At 39.7% G+C, this 23,310-nt stretch overlaps 1 protein-coding gene across 2 annotated transcripts in view; it reads left to right on the top strand.

The window, feature by feature from the left end:
• Positions 1–8,980: 8,980 nt before the first annotated feature.
• The window catches only part of tbl1x (transducin beta like 1 X-linked), a 20,312-nt gene continuing 5,982 nt past the window's right edge, over positions 8,981–23,310 (top strand). Inside the window, exons 1-3 of one of the 2 annotated variants that reach the window (XM_003455462.5) lie at positions 8,981–9,390; positions 22,363–22,467; positions 22,886–23,031. In XM_003455462.5, the coding sequence (XP_003455510.1) occupies positions 22,410–22,467; positions 22,886–23,031 (204 nt within the window). In that variant the 5' untranslated portion in view covers positions 8,981–9,390; positions 22,363–22,409. Of the gene's footprint in view, positions 9,391–21,606; positions 21,626–22,362; positions 22,468–22,885; positions 23,032–23,310 lie in introns of those variants that run through there. The other variant, XM_025903939.1, reaches the window with a different exon arrangement.

Genomic DNA, 23,310 nt, shown 5'->3' with positions numbered 1-23,310 from the left:
CACTGCTTTCATTGACTGGGAAAAGCCTCTTCTAATTGCATACTAAGGTCATAAAGTTATCTAAAAGAGGCCATGGTTGTCTGACTGGATTTTATCTCTGACACATATCACACAATTGTTTTACACACCCATGTTTACAATGGGTCTCCACTAGCAACATGTGTTTACCTCCGCAAATAGACTTCAAGGTATATAATTGTTCATGAGTCATATACAACATAGCACTCAGGGCACATAGTCTTAATGAGGTCATGCTTGGCTTAGAGGATAAAACTTAAAGTAAATAGCATTTCATCAACCCTAACACTGCCTTTAATAAAAGAGTCCTCTCATCTTTGTACTCTACCCTTAAGGGTCATTGTGTCCTTTCTCTCAATAACATCAACATTATGTGCTGAACAGCCAATCAATAACCCCACCTTCACATAGAATTATTATATGAAATGACTTCTCTCTTTGCAGTGGGACCTTTTGTTCAAAAACACCCTTGGTAACAATGTAGCCTTTTTGCTCTCTTTTTAACTCATTGTTCTGAGAGATGACTGGATATGCTGGTGTGGCGAGGGACCGGGTGCAGTCTCGAAGCAAAGAGGGGAAAAAAAAAAGAAAAATGAGGGTTTCTGTAACATGAGCTCAGAAAAACATCTCAGAAGACAACACACCGGTGTCAGTTTTCAGCCTGCAAACTCACTGACAAAGAAGGTGCACGACGATCAAACACATCCGCCTATCTTTGATGAGTAAAGGGGCAGGTGAACTCAGGGTTCACGCTTTTGATGGTGGTGGTGGGGAGGCACTCGGATCAGAGGGGACCACCGGCTTTTGTTGTGATCACTAGCAAACAAAAGAGATGGAGATTAGTTAAGCTTAAGGGAGCATTTGAACATGGAAGTGGAGTAATGCTGTAGATGTCGGCATGCATTTGAATCAGTGTTGCCTGGGTGCTTGTGATTAAACAGTAAATTGTCCTTGATCATCTAAAAGCATTGTTAATCAGGGGAACGCTCAATGTATTGCGATGTATGTTAAAAAGGGCACACGGAATAAATGAGCATATGAAACATAATAGACAGAATAATAGAGGAGTTTGATTATGTAATATTAGCTGATACTGAGTCTGCATTTGTTTCCCAGTTAATATGATTTCTGATTAATCTGCTTTAAATGAATATAAATCAAATTTCTAACTGATAGCAAGTCTCCAGGGAAACCAGCTGCCACATTTCATCAAAAAGACACTGGCTATCTGTAAGAGCAAGCTACAACAATGACATCAGTGCAAGAGCTATTATCTGCAAAACTCACCTAGCCTTTGATTAAAAAAAATCTTTCATTACAAAGTCAAGCAAAGAAATCATAAATCTAGAAGCAGCAGAGGAGAGAAAAACACCTCTTAACAATCTACTTGGATATTCATTCACCTTTCTCCTTTCTTGTAACAAGCCAAATAAGATGTTAGCACAGCACAATATCACTATCACACTGTATATTAATTCAGGATCTGTCATATTACTTGTGATAACTGCAGCTGGTTACCCAGCATTAAAGGAATGTGAATTATTTCATTCCTTCTTCACCAAATACTGATATGACATGCAAAAGAGGTCATGTCATGTTTTCTTCTTGCAGATTAAAAAAAAGGGGCGAATATTAATTCATAATTTGGACGTGAAATCTACGCATTGTCTCTGGCCCCAAGTATCTCCCCATGATACACATGCACAAAGACATTCTTTCTGATGAATCACGAGTGAATGGTTGTGTTTTTAAAGTAATAAAAATAGCCCGTCTCATTGATAAAAAACAAATACACCCATTGGCCTTACAGCCACCCTTTTGTCTGTTCATAATATCAAGTCTATTCATTGGTGTGTTCACAAGACTTTCTAACATTCCCAGTGAAAATATTTGTCTTGTATATGAGGTTGGAAAAACCTACTTGGCGTGCAGGACTTCTGAACACAAGTCCACATGATATATTTTCCTTCTTTCGCCACATCCCAAAACAATGCAGCATTGTGCAATCACTCGGGGGTGATAGTCCAGCAAAAACTGTTATTCACATATAAACCACCCACACAGAGCTGAAGTTACATTTTGGTCTCAGTTTAGACAGTGATGGTTGACTGACAGCTGAACATCCCTCTGCGGCTGTTAGCAGGTTGGATGATAATAACCGCACCGAATAGGGTGGTGTTTATTTTCAGACTGGATACAATAAATAGACTAAGAGGACATAAGGAGGACACAGTCAGGAAACCTGTGTGTTTAACCCATGTTAACCAAACAGGGACGTCTCAATATCTGTGATTTGTGGGACGGTTTTTTTTTGTACCACTAGATGGCAATGTTACCACAGGCAAGTTTTGAGGTCTAGACAGGCCTTTGAGACCTCTCTCTCTCCTCCACTCCCCCGCCCAACCTCTCTCTCTTTTTCTCACAATATTTTCCAGGAGATGATCCAGCCTTAATATCCAACAATGGAGAATTTATCAGGGGGGATTTTGTTCTCTTGTCTGAAGCAAACAATTATCAGATATGATGAAAAATAGGACACATTTTCAAAACTCAATGTAATCTTTCTGTGTCTGTGTCACACATGCATGTATGCACACACGCAAAAACGTTTAAATGCTTCTCCTTTTTTTGTACCCAACTATCGCAAAATGCTACAGGATTTATCAAAGTTTTATAACCTAATTTGGTAGAGAGGTGCTAGGGATGCATTCAGTTATGATTTTGCATATCAGCTTCACATGAATGACTTTTATCGTGACGTGTGGAACCCTTTCCTGTCTGAAATACAATTCAATCACTCTCTAAATTGCTCTTCGTCTCGCGCAGATCATCACAAGAGGCGACAGCAACTGCAGAGACAACTGCGACAGGCATATCCAGCCATCATCTCTGAAATCCGCGGGTCAGAAGAGTAATTATGTAGCATGACAAGTCACAATGCTGTATTGGGTGTCTAAGCGAGTGGTAGCTCATTACACGCCATTATGTTGCCATGACAAAGCAAGAGGCTGAAACCAGGAAAACACTACACAGCAGACATCCCCATCCACAAGCTTCTAAGCTAACAATACAGTGGATAGATAGACACAGCTCATCTGAGAACCTCCTGGCAAGAGATCAGATATATGTTGGGCTTTCTACCGTGGTGTCCACTTAAATAGTAATGATAAAAAGCAGGAGGGGGATAAATAAAACAAGAAAAAGCATGGTTAATCAAATAACGTAACAATATATTTTAGGTATTGACATTTTTAGTTGGTTAACATAACAAACACAAAAAAGTAGTCCAGCTCAGTGGTTCTCAAATGGAGGTCTCAGGACCCCAAAGGGTCCATGATCAATAGCCAGTGTCCCCCCGCTATATAAATTTGCTATAAATTATAAAGCTGTGTTTTAATATCAAACTGTGTATACTGGGGACATATTTACAAGAATATTTATACCTTAAGCATACTGTGTTCATAGTGCCAGGTCATCTCATCAGTGGCCTTAAAGAAGCTGATATATCATGTAAACATAGAACGCACAAATAGCTGCAATGGCAGTTAAGAGAACAAATGGTTCTCTTAATTCTAAGTCTCAGACTTAAGACTGTAGTTGTGTCTTGTGTGTGTGTGACTGTATAATTTTTATGTAATGTAATATATATACATATATATATATATATGGGTTTTATTACAATTTAGACTTTAGCATGTCTAAAATGTGAAACTAGATTAAATCTGAGGTACAACATAACCATTATGGTCTGAGGCGCTTAAGGGGGAATTTCTTTTAAAAAGACTTAAATGCCACTGTAAGAACAAAACGTTGTAAAGCCATTGACTGCTATCGTGCTAGTGGGGGAGGAAAGGCAAGGCAAGTCTGTTGGTTGCAGGTCAGCAACCCTTGACCTTTGTCCTCTATCCATGAATCTCTGATATCTGTCTGCTTTCCCGCCTTCTCTGCCCCCCCCTCCGAATTCATTTTTGAGGAGTGTAGGAATGTGGCTTCCCAAAGTAACACAAATATTTCTCTTTTTTAAACAGTCAGTTTTTCTTGTGAAATTTATTACGGCTGAGTGAGTAAGTGGCATATTTAAGCAGCGTGTTTGGAGCAGCTCTCAAACGGAATGGCTGATCGGAGCTCCTCCGCTCTGTCAACTGTTACATCTGTTTTTCTTAAGTGAAACCAAAGTGTTTCAGCTGCAAATAGAGATGTTTGTTCCCGCAGTCTGTTTTGCTTTGTCTGAAAAATAGGTCTGTAGGTTATGACATAACAGTGCACCACAAAAAGCCTTCTCTCTAGCTGGTGTGGATGGTTGGGGGAGGGGAGGGAGATAGTGGAGGAGGAGGAGGAGGTGTATTACAGTGTATTCACATACACAAGGTTTTTTGTTGTTGTTTGTTTTCTTTTGTTTTGCTACTATTGAATTCCCCAAGCTTGTACGTTTGTCTATTCATCAACATATAGACATAAAAATCATAAATAAGGGAGCTTGTTCTTCCAGACTGGGTCCAATGCTCGTGTTCCTTTTATAGTGTGAATAAAGCAGCAGGGTTTAGGGAACTAAATCCAGTATGTAAATAGACACCAGAGCACGATGAGAAATAGATACTCGACTGGATATTCCCCTGCAACCGACTAGGCTTTCCCCACACTTCTCCAGCCTAATAACAACACAAGACTGGTGTGACTAGCTGCTCCCTTCCCCCACCCTTACATATTACCATTGCTCCTCAGTGCTGTCTAGAAAGGTCATGTGACCCTCATCAGCTTCCTGCGTTGGGGGAGGGGAGGCAGATTGAACCTGTTCTTTGTTAGGAGGTCAGCCCCAGCTCTATGGCAGGAAACGCTCCTACCATAAACCATGTAAAAGAGGTGCAAGGGGCAAAAGGCAGTGAAGCTACTGAGAAGCGTGTTTGACCATTTGTACAGAGGAGAACACGTACACAAGGCAACATAGTTGTAAGTACTAAGATGTGCTTGTTAAAAGCAGCTCCAGTGGTTTAAAGATTTAATAGAATGAACTGTTTTTATGACAGGAGTCTTATATTTTTAATAGTGCTTTTATATAACAAATAAACAATGAAATCACATAAGTTGGAAGAGATAGGCTACTAAACAATTAAAGAGGGTAAGGGAGGATTTGGTTATATAAGTAAGCTGCAAAAAAACAAATATGGGGGCATTGTATCCCTTCATGCTACAATATGCACAGAAATTCATCCGAATTTTTCTACAATTTACAGAGAAATTTGCCCTTCTAGCTTCATCAGACTGTAGCTTCAGGCAGTTTGGAGCAGTGTGACGATGCTGGTTTAAGGATCGGCACAAAATCTCAAGGGATAGTTGTTTGTGGGGGAAAAAAAGAGGAATGTTCCATAGGGTCGAGGTGGAGTAGATGTATTAAGTGAAGGAATGCAAGAATAAGATGAGGGTCTTATTCTTGAATGATGGCAAATCCAGGTGGTGGGGTCAGATGCAGTACAACAGAGTCTGTAGTGCAATGTTTAACTGAAAAGTTATCTACAAAACAAAGCTTTTAGTTTACTGCTTAGTGTGCATCTTTCAAACTCCATAGAGCTACACTACATTACGGTGAAACACTGTACTGTCAAATACTAAAGCCCAGTCACAAGTGCTGTTTTCGGAAAGTTGTCTGAGGTGATTCACCTCGATGTCAACTTGTATGTTATAAAGTTGAATTGATTTGCTTGTAGAGTTTCATGATTCATTTGGCAGGCAATAAGGCTTCCCCGAACGCAGGCCTACAACTGTTTAACCGTTATTTACTCATTTTGTATATCTGACTTTCAATCTGACAAAAGCCATGACTTCAAGAATTACTAAGTGCAAACACTGCAGAACTGCTTATGAGACACAAATTCAAAGCATCCTTATAGGGTGAGATAAACACTTGAAATTGCATTGTGCGTAACCACTTTAAAGGAGAAATGCTGAATTTAAACATGTAAGTTCCAGTCTTCCACTTCACTTCTATAATAAAATATTGTTCAGTCAGTGTGAGACTTTTGTACCTTGCAAATCACCCATAGTGAAACTGCAACTCCCACAGCGTACCACATCACAGAAAATAATTTTCAGTGCCCCTTGCAGGGCTTTTCAGAGAGCAATAATATCAGTACTTAAAGTAACCACATCATCTCAGGGACCTTTGCTATGCAATATACCCAAGGAGAGTGTATGAATGGGGCAAATTTCAAATTTTTCACTTTCTGGAAATCACGTCCCTCCCTTCCTCACTGAAATCTTACTAAAACCTTACTGGTATTAAAGGCCCTGACTTTTTTATTTGGCAGAGCTTGTATCAGATATGTATTGCTCTAAATAACTAATCAGCTAATCAGACGGAACTCTTGGTACAGCATAGTCCCACAAGATGCATATCAGACGGACATTTACACGTCCTCCGGAACTGTGTGTGTTTGTTATCACTGTCTTTTTTTTAAAGTGTAACAGCTAGTAAGCATTAATAAACGTAACCGTCTCTGTTTCTTGTGATAATTATGTTCTAAAAGAGTACACAGGAAAAAACAAGAAGAGCATGACAACAATCTCTTGTGGTAGTCAAAACCATAAGATGCACTGACATTTGACAAAAGGTTAAATATTACATGCAGGAAATGGAGAGCTGGCGGAACTCTGTATATGCGTCTCGCTGTCACCACATTCCATAGAAAAAACATCAAAACCATTAATGATTTTGTACCACTGGTGCTGTCTGTGCATTCTAAGCCTCCAGACCTCTACTGTTAGTCAATCAATAAGAAATCAATGAGCCAAACCATTACAGTGGCTGACATGTTCCTTCATTACAATAAACATGGGTTGTGTAGTTTATTTGAGGTCAATCCCACATAGATCCTCCAGGGGCCACAAATACTCACAAGATCGCAATGTTTTTAAGGTCCAAAAATAACTTTGTAATCAAATAATAACCAAAACATGTAAAGACATACAAACTGTACGGATTTGCATTTAGAGCATGTATTCACAGCTGGAATGAAAAGGGCTTGAGGCGCAAACAGGATAGAATCACTGAGACAGACTAGTTGTTGGTTTTGGTCTCTTCAGTATAGAAGTAAAAAATTTGTGGATATATCTTTTCATGTGTAGCACACATTGTCTGTAGACAATAAGCAGCCTCAGCCATGACCCTGATTAAATGGATAACTGACATGCCCATAAATGCTATCTCATGTATTGTGTAAGTTGTGTTGGTATCACACAGAAAGGTTTACGGCACTAAAGGCATAGCTGATGCCACACATAGCCTTGTCTTCTGTGGACTGATTGATTGTCCCAGGCTGGGATGTTAGTTTTAGTCATACATCTGTCACAGTAATTACAGCTTTTTTTAGACATTGTATATGTAAGTGGTTCCACAGTGCAGTGATCACCAGTTTGATTCTGGGAGCAGATACAAAGTCCTTTGGAGGGAGGGTCAGTGTAAAAACTTCCAAATAAAACATGTGGAGGTACCTGCTGTGGTGAATCCTTGTGAATAATGGAATGGCCAAAAGTAGCTGCTTCTTCAGACATAGAATATGTAATAATATGTTCACTGAATTAATCTGTTTAAGTTGGGACATTGGTAGAAATTAAGCATTACTGGGGATTGAGCTTTTTTTCCTGCACAAAGAACAAAGTACATGATATGAATGCAGAATCTACTTTGCGAGGAAGCTAAGATCCTTTAACATGTTGGCGTGTGTGATAATGGAGATCGGTGATAGTATGATCATTTACTTTGCTGTTATCTGCTGAGGGCTTGCATTAGTGCCAGAGATGCCAGCAAACTGCTCTCCATCGTGGACCCCCCACTGCACCCGCTCCATTCTATACTACAGAGGCAGCAGAGCTTATTCTCTCTCAGACTTATTCAACCTCGCTGCCATAAAGGACACTTCAGAATATCATTCCTACTGTTCTCTGTGAAACTGTACAACAGCTCCCATCTTCGTGACAGGTGAACACACCTGCCAAGACCCCACACGCATTTCAATATCAGACCTTCTTGTTGCTGTTTCTTAGAGATATAGTGTACATAATATTTATTAGTGTCATTTGCACCAAACTTTTGTACACCGCCAGTCTTATTTTTATTTTTATTTTATTTTTATTTATTTATTTTTTTATCACTGTTGTATATGTAAAAGGTTATTTTGCACTAAACTGCATCATGAGGCCATCAGACCTCTCTCTCTAACCTATCGATCTCTCAGTATATCAAAGTGCACGTGTACGCTTGCAGGCCAACCAACTAAAAGCACGTAATACACCACCATTTCGGCTGAGGCTGGAGCAGTTGTAGCGTTTGTATGGAATATGTGATGCGCAAATATTGCTATACATACGGTAACCAAAGGAATGTGTCACACTGATGTCAACTTGTTATTTACTTTCCAAATCTGAATGACTGAGCAAGGCGAAAGGAGAATTAATCAACCGCTGTGTGACCAGGCAGGCGAAAAATAGCGGTGTGTGGGGGGATGGGAAGAGCCTCCGAGAGGCCAGATAGGCAACAACATGCTACACTGTAGTCTCAGCGCACTGTCCTTAAACCGAAACAAGATATCATAGTGCACTTAAGCTCGAGAGCCATGTTTTAATGGTATTAATTATACCGCCTAATCTATATTTGGGGAGGGGTGGGGGGTCAAATTTAAGACGGTCTGCTGAATCCACACGTGTGCAAATATACAAAGCGTACAGTAGTTACGCGTTAATGGCACACATAGGTTCCAGACAGCACGTGTATCTTTATATTTTCCATAAGGTGTTAACAAATTGACACTTTGGCTCCTGATTTGGCTAATTAGGCCAATCAGATACAAATGAGATAAAACAGTCCCTGGATTATTAACCCCAGAATGGATCGTGTTTATATTAGTCAGGTTTATTAAAGACAGTTTAGCCTTCAACCCCCCGCCCCCCCCTGCGCGCGCTCTCTCTCCTATTCTGTGTGTACGTCTCTCTCTCTCTGCCGTTTAGCGCTCGCTGCTGTCTCTTTCTGCTCCTGTTCTCAGTGAACGGTGAGGGTGAAACTCTACAGAGAGTAGCCTGCAGCCTCAGCCACAGAAACTCGGGTTTATTCCAACTTTACCGCCAGTTGTGCGTGTGTGTGTGCGTGCGCGCGCGCGTGTGCGTGTCTGGGTGAACACGCTTTGTTAGCACAGCAAATTTAGCCGGCAGTGAGTCACACACACACACACACACACACACACACACCCGCGGTCGGAACTTGAAATGTGACGGTAATCAAAATGGGAGGAAAGTCGTAGCTAGCTCGCTGAAGTTGGAGGTTCTCCTTGTGGAAGAAGAAGGAAGAGGTGGCGGCGGACACCACGAGTTCACTCACAATAAAAGGTAAGCTAAGGAAAGGTCGAGTGGCACTGCTTTGGGCAGCACTGCATTCAGGCTGCTTGTGTGTTTGTGTGGGTTAAAAGCGAAGAGGATAATGACTTTGAGAAATTGGTGATTACGGCGTTGATTAGGAGGATACTTGCCGGCACAAAGCTTAGTCACCCATTGACTCCACACGTGTGTTGAAATTCCTGTTTGCGCCTTTTAATTTAGCCTCTTTTGTTCATGATTTTTCAAACAGCCTACTTTTCTGCTACATTGTTGTTTTTCTTAAAGAAACATACCCATGTTTAACCTTATGTAGCCGACCTGTGGACTACTTTTAGTAAATCGACTTAAGTTTTAGAGGTTCAAGGTTGTCCCATTGTGGTGACTGATTAGTTTGTCTACTTTGGAAATGTGCTACAGAAGTCAAAGCACATTAAGCTGCACTTTAGATCATTTTGTTTGAGCTAAAGCATGAATGATACATATTTATATTGCCATGCAGACTTAGGAAGCGCATGTGTGGGGGAGGGGAGAGAAATTCAACTGTACTAGACAGTGCCACCAGTTTCAAGGGCCAGTTCATGCTCTTGTATAACTCCAGTTTTAAATTGTTACTGTTAAGCTTATGACCTTCTACCATGCAGCACAGCACAGGCAGACGCTTTTAGAGAAACTCTGCTGTGTAGGAAGGAATATAAATTGTGATAATGCATGTCTACATAACACTCAACAAGCACAGACTACATTTGGAGAGAAATGAGAGATTGAGAAATGTGGTTTGACCTGCCTTTTAAGACTCTAAATAGTGCCTCGAATGATGGGATACAGCTTCAACAGTCTTGTCTGTCTTAAGAGAATCAAAGTGTATCTTAATCCAGGTTATTCCAAGTTTTGGCCTTCTCCCAGTTGAATATATCCAAATAATTAAAAACAAGGATAGACATTGAATTCTTTTAATTAAGAGGATAGGCTCTATGCCTAAACTACATGTGGACCAGTCATGCTTTTGTACCGGTTCACCCAGAAGAGAAAAAAAATGTTATTGTTGCTATTAAAGCAAGATATAAAAAAGATTCAGATGCCAGGACTGGCTAAAACCCCTGCTATTTAAATTCTCTTGTAACCTGATTCTACATCAGTGGCCCACATAAGTAATGTCAATGTGATGCTCCCATTTCTTGTTGACCTAGTGGCTGTATTTGAATGTTATTTGATTACAGTACGAGTTACATATTTTCTGGGATTTTTTTTTGCTGAACAGCCATGCCACAGCATGTCAGTTCCCTTTAGGGCAGGACTCCAACACAGCCACCCTACAACAGGAATTTTCTTCCGTTTTTTTTTTGTTTTTGTTTTTTTGGCTTTGGGTGATTATCTTGTGTCATCACCCAACCTCACCTAAGCTTGAGGTCATTGATCTCAATCATGCCATTCTCTTGTAAATTTTCTTATTACTGTGTCAGTTTCATTGTGTCTTCGAGCACTGTAAGGCGGGGGTGGCCAATTAATTTTCCCAAGGGGCCACATGAGAAACTAGAACTGTTATGGAAGGCTAAACCAATAAGCTTAACTCAGTTTTGTTTATCACTTTTTGAACTGCTAGCAGTAAGAGTAAATGTCACAGTTGGGCCTTAATCGTGGCCTCTGAAGTAACAATACAGTCCCAATCCATAATACTACCTCCACCATACTTCACAGTTGGTATTAGTGTCATCCAGTGATTTTTTTTTTTTCCTTCAAACCAAGGAGTTTGTGCAGATTTTCTTTTTTTATTTATAGCAGCAGGACTGTCTACTTGTACGTGGAGACATTTTTTTATGAATTTGAATTTGCTGAACACCCAGGTCCTTTAAAATGCTTTCCTTCCTTTTCTAGCAGTTTCCATTTCTATGGTTTTTCCAAGGTACTGTGAAATTCGAGGCACAGTTCACATGAAGAAGTCTTTTTTTTTTTTTTTCGTCGTCTTTCTTTTTTTGACAAGACTAGACTTTTTTTGAGGCTACAGTTTAGCAGCTTCACAATCCTCGTTGATGACCTAATTTATAAGGAGGGGCACGTCTACAACGAACACTTATAATCTCATTTCCAGCCTGTACTGTGAATAGTTTATTTTATGTGCTCAGTAGTTTACCTTGCAAATTTACCATACATATGGTGTGTGTGCACACTGGATAGTAATGCCAGATTATCATTAATTGTTTATGTAATGGGGTGGTCACTTACAAAGAGTAAGGGAAAAAGAAAAGTTCTCATGTATGACCGGTGTGTAGTTTTTCACCGGGGAAATAATACAGCACAGCATTCATGCAGGATATTCTTTTAGATTGAGCTGTTTAAATGGACTTTCCTGTGGTGTATTTTCTTCTAAAGATCTGGTGTGACGAGTGTCTTAAACAGTTTTTGCAACCAGCTGCTTCATTTCAGTCCAGTAGTTGGTGGAAATGCAGAAGACAACTGTGATGACTCAATATAAAGTAAGGGGTAGGCAACATTGCAACAACAGCGAACATGTAGGAGATTCAAGTCTTGCTGCAGTTTAATGTGATTTACTGCTTTAGAATTGGGGTCACTGAGTCAGCGCAGGAAGAGAGATGAGCAATAGCAACAAAGTGAATTCAGAACACCCCAAATGCTGGACTTCAAGTAAATAAACTTGCAAGCTGTTGCTGAGATTGTCCGTGAGTTTATTGAGACTGAATTAAAAAGCTACTTCAGCCAAATTTAATAAGAACATTCACGCTATGTAAAATAATTTCTCCATAACCTAATCTAGACTGCGGACTGTGCGGTGAAAATGCGTCCTTTGTTGTACAAGTTGTGTTGAACTCTAATTACAGTAGTTACAAAAACAGCTTCAGTGCCACCTGGTAAAAGAACACCAGGATTTAGTGTCAATGTTTTGCCTGTTAATCTCTAATGTTTAGCTCAGCATTAGATTTAATACTCTGTATCATTACTCATACTTTATACACTTAAATCCACTAAGAAAAGAAGGAATTAAACTGTCTTTTTATTTGCCGTTTCAATAAATGTACACAATTACCATTTGTACTGAATCCTCAGGGGGCATAGCCAAATAACATTGTTAGCCTGCTTCGTGACAGGATTTGAGATGAAAGGTGTTCTCTTTAGCTTCCATGCAATACCTGGTCTTGTGTTTAAAAGGAAAAAAACACCTCATGGCCTGCAGTCTATGAAATAGTTCAATTATATAATGGCTTGTCTTTATTTATTTTTTTTACTTTCTATATCTAACTACTATAAGAAAACATCAGATCCACAGTGCAATGAGACTGTATTAAAAACAGAAATGTATTCCCTCTTCATAAGTAGGGCAAGGAAGTCCTGTGTGTCAGCCTTGTGGTGCTGCAAATCTCTTCACTGGGCTGTCCAAATATTTCTGTAGCAGTATTTATTTATGATAGACCATGGGGGAAGGTGGGCCATTCTCTCCCTTCAAAAGAGACATGCAGTGTTCAGTGGTGACCAGCCAACTGGCGCACTGGTGGTTACTCTAAAATAACTGCCATACAAGTACTGACTAGTTGAAGGCTGTAGTTATTTATTTGGATATCATTTGGTGTTAGGGTGGTGCTGTTTATCATTGTGTGAGCTACGGCCTATGGTGCCTTCCCTCTGTCCCTACTTAGAATACAAGTAGAGCAAGTACACATCCCTTTAGGCATCTGTTAAACATTTAAGTATTAATGTTTAGTGCTTTTCAAGTGTAGGCAGATGATCACATTTCTTAAGTGTGACTTGCTTGATTTTATTTTCTTGTTTTTTTGTAACGTCTTAGAAGGATGAATGAAGAAATAGTTGGTGGATGACTTTTCGGGAAGTTGTGCAAGCACATTCTTGCCAGAGTGGGAAAGTTCTTCACTGAAGGTCATATTGTGTTTTTGCTTAAGTCTTAATCTTCATCCGAGTCAGCCACGTAAGCTTATCTTACCTTTTGTGTAGCAATCAGTGTAGTTATGCATGCAAAGTATGTCATCATCATCTTAGCCACTCCTTGCTACATCAATTAACAAAGACTTGTGCACCTTTTGGAGACTGGGCTTAAATATTAATTGAATATTGCAATTTACCTCTTGACATGTGAGAGAATCCTCTGGTTATGATGGATTCACAGGCGTTTCTGAATTATATTTTATTTATTTCAAAAGTCAACATCTATATGTTTTTTGTTTGTTTGTTTTTTAAAATCTCTTTATAATTCCAGTCACTTGGAAGGCTGTAATTCAAACTTTGCAGTTGCTTGGGCTTCTGCGTTTGCAGTATGCTGGTGGAAACCCTGCAGTGTATGTATGCATGCTTGGGTTATGTCAGTAACACTGAAATTCCACAGTTCTCAGAAGGACTGGATGATGTTAGGGCTGTTAGAATTGGCCAAAAAAGACATTTCTTTATTCCTTTACCAAAATCCACTCAGGTTCAAACCGTTATTGCATATTAGACGTATCTGCAGCATGTCTGCAAGCAGGCATACCACTACAATGAGACATCATGTCTTACATAGTTATTTTATTTAAAGTTGTTTATTTTTAGATTGATTTGAGTGCAAATCACACTTGAGCTCAGCTGTGAACTCCCTGCCATCAAAAACCACACGGTTGTTACTGAATTATTCACTCTTGTCAAACCCTGGACTTACATTTCATTTTCAGTTACTGAAAGTGACAAGCTGTAACTTCTGTCCATGCTTTTAGGTTGTCTGCTGGTGTAGTGCAAAATGTAAGGATCCTGTTGACTGAATTTAGCCTGAAGTAGTTAGAAGAGCTATAAAGAAGTTTGAAAAACTAAATGAAAATAATCAGGGAAATGTTGTGACTTAACACATTGTTTACCTTATTGTGGTAGGCTTAATTGTTCGCTCCCTGTATTTCCTTGCACCGGCAGCTGTGTGTCTGAAGTCTGAAGCAGCTCTGCTGTTCCCACTCTGCCACTGTGCAACGTTGTGGGTAAATATTTCTACATTAACTGTCCTGTTCCCAGCTGCTGGGTATAACAACTTTACTGGTAGAAACTCTGCATTATATTCTGTGTAGCTTGCAAGATAAGACAAATGGCACAACAGTGTTTGTTTTTCCAAAGAATAATTTTTATTTGTATGTATTTTATGATTTTACAGTTGGATTATATAATCAATAAAATCTAATTTAGACTACTTGTTGACAGCCTCATGTAGGTTAGTTCATTCAACTAGCCAACATCCACCTCATAATAAGTGATTTCCATTTTATTTGTGGAGGTGGTATGTAGGTGCTTGTGCCAGGTGGGCTGTCAGCTGTGTACCACAATGGTGGAAAGCCTGCATTAAGGTGAAAGGTAGTAATTTTTTGGTAGCCTCTCTCTTGCTCTCTCTGTGGGCTGGCAATAGTGGCGCTGCAACAGCAGCACTGTCTTTGTAGACAACAGCTGTTCAGTGAGGTAGCTGTATGCAGAGATTAAGGCAGGCAGTATGGCTCAAGCATCACACCAGTGCCATTTTTATGGCATTGCAATATCATAGAGAGAAACCCAATGATTCTCTTTGAGCAAGCATGTGGTAACAGCGGGGATGGAGGGGGAAAAAAGGCTCCTTTCAAAAGAGAAGGCGAGCATCGAGCTTGACACTAGAAGTGAAAGCAAAGATAGAAAAGAAGACCACAGGGAAACAACAAACGCTGAGCTCAGAAGGCTTGTATCTGAAGACCAGGAGCGTGTGAGTCCAGAGATACCTGCAGAAAGACACAATGAGAGAGGACATGTAGAGAAACAAAGAAGCAAAAACTACAGATGGTAGAAGGCAGAAAGTTAATGCATGCAACTCTGACATTTAAATGCACACAGAGTGAAAGCTTTAATAAAGGCATTCAAAAAAATAGAGAATAGAGCTGAGGTGAGGCTAAGTGCATCATGCAGCAGCTGGATGTATATGCAGCAGTATTTAAGATCAGTTTTTATTACACAGCAATAACAGTGTTTTGTTTTTTGTTTTCTTCATTTATCCTTAAAATTGGAACAGGATATCGCAATAACACATTTTCATAGTTTTGGCCAAGAAGCAAAAATGAATGTACTTCTGTAAAATGTGGTAGTAGTATTCTGTGATTGTCTATAATTGTGTGTATTTTCATGACCCATATACTCATGCGGTTGCAAGAGGAAACCCTAAAATGTCCCAAACTTTTATTGCTCGTGTGCAGTCAGTTGTTCAGCATGGAAGATGCTGTGTGGAGGACACAGACAAAGGGAAATCTTTGGTGTGTTGGTGTTAGTGTTACACGGTGTAAATGCTGGCTAAAGAAGCAGCCGTGAGATGGCTTAGAATGAAGATCAGTTTTTCAGCACGCTTGCCTGCCTTGTTTGCTTGACCCTGATGTCAGATGGAAGGAAAGCTCAAGGAGAGTGGGGGTATTTAGGGTGGCATGAGCAGCTGTTGACAGAGAAGCAAGAGCCTTTGGTCACCATAGCAACACTTGTATTGCCCACACTGGTGTGTCTCGGTGTTTACAGCTCATTTGTGCTATCCTCATTTTGATGAAGAAAAAGAAATGCCTTGCAGAGGCCTCTGAAATGACTACGAACTTGTTAAGGATTCTTCATTACTATTGAATAAATACACAAACACTATAATGGTTACTTTTTTTTTGGGTAGTGAAATAGTGTTTATGCAAAAGCTTGTTAAGACATACTGTACACTCCCATAGAGATGTAATACTTTCAGTTCCTGTCAGTGGTGTAGACAATGGCCGCATTTGCGTAATGTCAACACAGCCAAAACACTTCCAAATGCTCTATTCATTATTCATTTAGGCGTTTATTATCAGACGTGCAGATAATTCACTCTCCGCTTCGCTTAGTATGCACTGGCCTAGATGTAAAACCACATAAATTTGTGACGTTCTAACTGAGCAATGGGAAAGGTGGATTTTTATGTTGTTTGTGTGCTGCCTTCAGCATGAAGGGAAAAAAAAAAGAAAAAAGCTTTGTGTCCCAGAATCTCCTCCACACAATGTACTTATCCGCCACCCACCCCCACAGAGCCATATACACAGGCATGCCCCACAGTGACTAGTTCCTGATGTGCTTGTATGAATGTATGTATGAAATAAGCTTATCTGGAGACGCCAAATTAATAGCTTACCAGTAACCTGGTTATTGTGTCTTCAGTGTAGCTTGTCAGTAATCAGATTTATTTCCAGTCCCATGCTGTATGCTTTTACACTAATCCAATATGGTAACAATTTAATATATGCAATAATTTGTTGTACTTGCGTGACAAAATGATGAATCTGTCATCTGCCAAAATGACCAAAATCATTTAGGCAAGAATGTGCCTAGGTGTGGGCAGGTTGTTTCATGTAGCGGATAAAAAGCTGTCAAGAATGATTAGAGTAATGTAGCACTTTTGATTTTTAAGGCATAAAGATGCTGCACTAATTTTGTAACGTGTGAGAGAGATGGATGGATGATCTTTTAGATGTTTTTACTAGAAATAATCAGTCATTTTAGCCCTCTTCTGTTACAAAATGAAAGCAGTTTTAGAGAGTACTCTTTGATGATGTAAATACAGATTCATCTTCTTTTGAGTCATATGCTCTGTTTGTTAAAATAATTGAAGTTTTGTTCTCTTATGGTTGCAAATGTAGGGTCTGCTCTAATAGAGAAGACACCTGGGAATCCCCTTCTTTGAACACTATAATACTAGTTTGGTTTCAACTGAGAAAACTAAATGTCACCAGTATGCAAGTGAGAGATGACATTTTTATTTGATGTTGACAAGTTTTGCATGAGGGTGGATCTTGGGTCCTGAATGGAAACAATTATGGTGGCTCCATCAGTGATTCTTACAGTCTGTTGCCATTTTCCAATCATTTCCCAGGGAGAAACCTTGTTTTCCAGTGTGTCTCTTGCGAGTGAAAATTCACTCATATTGCCGTGTCTAATAAGGAGTACAAATTTGACCTGTAATTTGTGTGAGGATCATAGGATTGAGCATGTTTGATGAAGCTCTAGTGGCACTGAATGCCCTCATTAATGTGTTATGTGGGATTCATGGTATCATGTTTGTGTCCATTTGCAAAGGTATTTGGTTACACAGAGTGAAGGTGTATGGGTATACAACCTATGCAGTCATGCTTGCATGTAGACCTCAAAAAGGAAAAAAGAAAGCAAAAAACAACAAAAAAAAAAGGGCAGACAGAAGCTGCAGTGGTCACACAACTCTTCTAGCCGCTTCAGCCTCATGAGTCATCATGCTGAAAGATCTAGTAGCCCAGGCCTTGTAGTTCCATGCATGGCCAACCATGTGCCTTGGAGACCCTATAGAATGTGTTTTTTTTTTTTTTCCAACTCATTACTGTAACAGGTAATTTCACGTGTGAGATACACTCATCCAAAGGTGTGGTAATGTGTGGGTGTAGTCACTGGTTGGAATGAAAAACCTGCAGACTTCCTTTGCACTTGGCTGGCCACCCCTGGTAAACATTAAGTGTTTCCCCTAGAGACCGAAGGCTACCATCCCCCATCATTTGCCGACCTACATTGACTGTCATTTAGTGACTCACTGAGAAAGGCAAAGGACAATGCACAAATGGTTGTTGTTGTGATTACCTGTGTGGGGATCATTATCACAATGCACCCCTCCACCGTCCCCTTTGCGCCCCCCCAAATCATCTCCCCAGACTGCAGCCCAAACCAGAAGCTTCAAAGGCGGGTTTTACTCAGCAGAGCAGTTCAAGAGAAAATGGCTGCTGTTTCCAGGTCTTGTTTGCACATCTGTCAGGAGTTGACTGTTCAGGAGAAAATGGGGTCCGTGGTATGCAGGGGATTTTTTTAACATCGTTCTATTCAAGCCTGCATGTGTAGGAGATGCCTCAATGTGTTTTTCTTTGCTGTATCATTATTATTTTTTTTACAGCCAAATGTTGATGTTCAGAAAGCATTTGATTTGATTTTTAGTGAGGTTTTCACAGGAAAAGATCTGTTAAGTTTTCTGCACAAGGCATTATTTGATTTGCTGTGAAATGTTTTTTGTTTTTGTTTTCTTTATCTATGCACATTTCTTTTTTAAATCAATACATGCTGTTTTAAATGCTCAAATAGTTGCATTTAAACTGTTTCATATATGTAACCCTTTCATTTTCCTTATGGGAAATATCAATATTTTGTTGTTGATCTGTTTTTGCACAGTTTAGAGCAGCTTGATATTTAAAACTCTTTTGGTTTATGTATTGAAGCAGGTTTCCGAGCTTGATAACCACCCCTTTTCCAAAAAAAAGTCTCAATTAATTTGAAATTTGACTTCATACAAATTAAGATTTGACCAGCTTTCATACAACTCTCCAGTCTTTCATCCGATATCCCTCTGTGGTCACAGTTTAAAATGTGAAGCTCAAAACAAGGAAGTTGGTAAAACGCTGTAACAGCATAGCATGACAATTTGAGTTCCCCCTCCCCCAACACTACCACCTTCTGTGAATTGCATCGTATGTTAGTCATGTCTGTTTCTTAAGAATGTACCAATTTATCAACAGAACGTCAGTAGAGGGAAGTGTTAGGTGCTGACTATCCTTGGTCTTTCTGCAAAAAGAATAAAAAGGAAAAGAAAAGAGACATCTGTCCTTATATCTGAGATCCAGTTTCATATTTCTTCTGAGTCTTTGAGTATCAGCTAGTACCTGCTATTTCTACATTCACATTATATGCTATGATAAGATCAAATCTAAAGTTGTAGTACCTGTTAAATAAATCAACTGTGCAGTGAAAGTAACATACTGGCAAAAGTCTAAGTTGTCTATTTCAACACTGAAAATATCTCGACGCATTCAGCCACAGCATTGCTGGGCATTGTTGTTGCGTTTTTTTAGCCAGCAGCAGAGGAACAGTCCTGGCACAATATTGCTTTAGTGTTGTGCTGTTGCTGCACAGAGCTAACCAGACCCGTGTCTACATGTTGTCACTGTGTCACTTGGGGACACTATCAAATATGTGGAACAGCCAGTAATGTGTGCTACTTTGTTCAGTTTTGGCTCTTGTTGGTTCTCTGGCTTTCACTCTGTTGCAGAGAAGACACAATTCATAATTTACATGTATAGACTGTTCTCTGCAGCCATTGTTGATGTTTTTAATGTGTGCTTCTTATTTATTTATTCATTTGTAATTTTGTGATTCTTCTTCTTCGTGGTGCACACTCAGGGTTGTTTCCTTTCCTGTTTTAATCAGCTTTTCAACCAGTTGGCTTTAAACCTGCTGTAATCTTGTAATGTCATCAGTCAGGCAACATACTGTTGGCTTTCTGAAGCATCTGCGTTGGTTTCGATCCAGTAATTGTGTTCTCTGTGTAGCCGTAGAGCTATACCACTCGACATCCACGCAGGACCATAAATTGAGCAGAAATCAGAGCTGAATTGAGGTCTGTGTCATAGCGTGCTGGCCTCTGTAACACACATGAATTCACATTAGCACATCGCGTCACATTAACATATCATGAATTCAGAAACAGTAACATGCTATGTGAACACAAAGGAGGCATTAAGCAGGCTTTGTTTGGTTTAGTGTGATGGTTAAAGGTGGATTATGAGGGGGTCGTCTTAGAGGCAATATAGTGAGAGTGGCTGCAGCGAGCCTCATGTCCTCAGCAGGGATTCTCATAATTGACCCGTTAGGTGATTTTTGTCAATTCTAGCAAATTCCTTTGTTTTTGCTTTGCAGTCACATGTTTTCCATTTGACAGAGTTGATGCGATTGTAGAGCTATATTTTTCTTCCACCTGTAAATGGTGTCAATATGACCATGCATGCATGTTCGTTGTGATGTGGTTTTATTTTTTAGTCTATTTTAATACCGTCTCTAAGACAAAGTGAAAACAGGAAACTCTTAAGATGATAATGGTGGCTTAATATAGAAAACAGATCGGTACTTCTGTAACTGTTGCTCACACGCTGATTTGTATTTCAGATGCGTCATCCGATTTCTCGTATGTGTATTTGTCACATGAAGAATGGTTTTGCTGGAGTGCAGTTTGCTGCTTTGTTTCCGTTGATTGACAGGACATTAATCAAATCTGCCAGCTGTGAGACTGAAAGCATTTCACAAAGTAGGATTATGTGTTTCATTGTTGAGTATTTTTCTCTTACCTGTGCAATAAGTGACATGAATCAGATTTCTGTTTCAAACTAAGCCATGTGGTTTACGGTCAACAATGTGTTTGATTTTATTTTCATGTTGCTAAGCATGTTAGACAGCCCTCTAATAAGTCCTACAAATCCTACGATCCTGTAAGCGTATGATCAGTTTGGATGTCTCGTGTTTTTTCTTTGTTTATCTGAGTTCATCTGAACTGATAAACCTTTGCAGGATCTTTGCAGAGGTTGACATCTTCTCTGGCTAGGCCCAGTGTTTAGTCAAAGGAGTCTTGAATGCCCAGCGTGTTGTGTAATGGACGGCTGCATTATGTGCCCATCTGATAGAGGCTTTATTGGTGCTGCTGATGAGACCAGTGTCTCTCTCTCTAGGCTACCATTTAATAATGTTTCCAGTTGTTTGGTATGTAGCTATAGTGGCCCTGGGAGCAGTGGCTGAACGCTTTGATGTGGCTAGTCTATCTTAGTCCCATATGTAAGCTAATTAGCTAAAGAGGAAACATGAGGGCTGTGGTCAGAACTGGGTACAGTGATGAAGGTGGACAACCTTAGCATTGTATTGTCTTTGGAAGAACAGGGCAAAAGAACTCTTACCTTGAGTGAAATACGTCTGTCATTATCATATGCTTCAGCAATCAATGGAATGAGAATAAAACTGCTATCCATGTAATGGTTCTGACATTCAGTTGTATGTTTTGCAGTTGCAAGCGTCTTTGCTCCAAGTATAATGCCATAGTCTTTTATGTTCAAAAATATAAAAGAAGCTTGCTGCACCAGTTAGAGGTAGCTATTATTCCAGTCCTCAGCATCTCTATGGGGCTACAACAAAGGTAGACCCAATTTGAAAGAATATACCAAGGTGAAAGAGTGAATAATTCATGTTGAGTAAAATGTTCAAGCCCTCTGGCTTTATGCCCACTGGTAATTGGGACAACACCGCTCTATTTTGCTCGATCTCTCTTGTTGCTATGCTACCAAAGGGAATCTTGAGTGGGCCTGGATAGTGTATGGAATGAAAGTTGGACAGCCATGCAGTCTTCATAGCTGACAGCATCCCTTTATGTCTCTTTATGGCGAAATGTCTGTCTGTTTACCTCTCATTGGGAGAGCAGGAAATGGTTAGATGTGTGTCTTTGCGCATTCTCAGGTTTAATTTGGTTCCTTTGCTTTGTTGTCTGCTGCTTTGACATTTTCGATCTTGTGGTATTTACTATAAATTTGTGTGTGTTTACATTGTTTCTGTGGGTGTATATACAAGGTTTTTTTTTTTTTTTTTTTTTTTTTCCAGCTTCATTTACTCTGTTCTTGTAAAGCATGTGGGAGATTATGAACAGTACAGCAATGTTCATCAGCCTGAGGACAAAAAACTGTTAAATTAACAATGTTACTCCTTCATTTTGATTTAAATTGTTAATGTAAGTACTGTTAAATACTTGTATTTTTTAAACTGGAAGGTTAGGTGGGCTGCTATGATTTATTGTAAGTCACTAGATGCTTAATATCCTAAAATCAAAGCTTATTCCATCTAGTTGCTTTTTGTTCTGTAGGTAGATTTTTGGGAGGAACAAATTCAGCCCTTAACAACATCAGAGGATCGAGTCATGCAGTAGTGGTTAAGACCAGAGTGTGAATGAACTAACAGGAAGTGGAAGTGAGGGCTTTCCCGTGCGTGTGTTTGTTTGTCTGCGCATAGCTGCATCACTATGCAAAGATTGGGACACATTGTGTAACTATTTTTACCAGTAGGAGATGCCAAATGCCATTCGGGTCAATAAAACTACGGATTTGTAAATGTCACATGCCAGAGCACAGGCCTAAATATTAATCTCAGCTCCCAATTTTGATCTCTTTTCAGGAGTGAGCTCAGCCTTCCAACATACCTCCTCCTTTTACTGGGCTAAGATGAGTATTACCAGCGACGAAGTGAACTTCTTGGTCTACAGATATCTCCAAGAATCAGGTTTTTTTTTTTTCTTTTCTTTTTTTAAAATTTAGGATGTAAGCACCATGTGAAAACACAGTGTTGCATTGCTCTGGATATGTCAGCATGCTATTATACTTAGGGATCTGAATTTATAGGATCTGGATCAGTCCCGAAACCCTAGCTGTTGTCTTTTATTACTGTTTATTGAGACTGTCTGAAGCCATCTGGCAGTGTACAAGCTACTAGCAGCTCTGAGAGGTCAACACTGAAAATTGGCATGCCTTATTGTACTCTCAAATGTCATGCTTGTTATTCCATTTTGTTGTTGTATTCAATTACTGTTAGCTTTGATTGGATCAGACAAGACTTTTCTTTGAATATTTGTGTTGTGTTTGTGCACATCTTGTGCTTGGCACTCTGCTGTTAATGAATGTGAATGGTGTTTTGTTTTCAGGTTTCTCCCACTCAGCATTCACCTTTGGCATTGAGAGCCACATCAGCCAATCCAACATCAATGGAACACTAGTGCCCCCTGCTGCTCTCATCTCTATCCTGCAGAAAGGACTCCAGTATGTGGAGGCAGAAATCAGCATTAATGAGGTGAGGGCTGGGACCTGCTGTTACTGACTCCCACAGATGTCTTCTGTTGCTTAATGATACAAAGACAGACTTTGATCTCGATGCCGACTCACTAGGGTAACTGCAAGTGCTTTTTGGGCCCCCCCCCCACATTTACGTTGTCTTGTACTGGAAGAAACCCTGAGGTGTGTTTGTATTAGGCTGCCAATTAGTAAGCACTCTTCACCTTCGTAATTGACGATTATCAGGGAAACGCAACCCTAGACGAGTCACTAATTAAGAAACACACCATGATGCGTT

This window comes from Oreochromis niloticus, linkage group LG16 (assembly GCF_001858045.2).
Source record: "Oreochromis niloticus isolate F11D_XX linkage group LG16, O_niloticus_UMD_NMBU, whole genome shotgun sequence".
In the NCBI taxonomy this organism is placed as follows: Eukaryota; Metazoa; Chordata; class Actinopteri; order Cichliformes; family Cichlidae; genus Oreochromis; species Oreochromis niloticus.
Note: the sequence above shows the minus strand (reverse complement) of the source record. Positions and strands in the feature narration are given on the sequence as shown.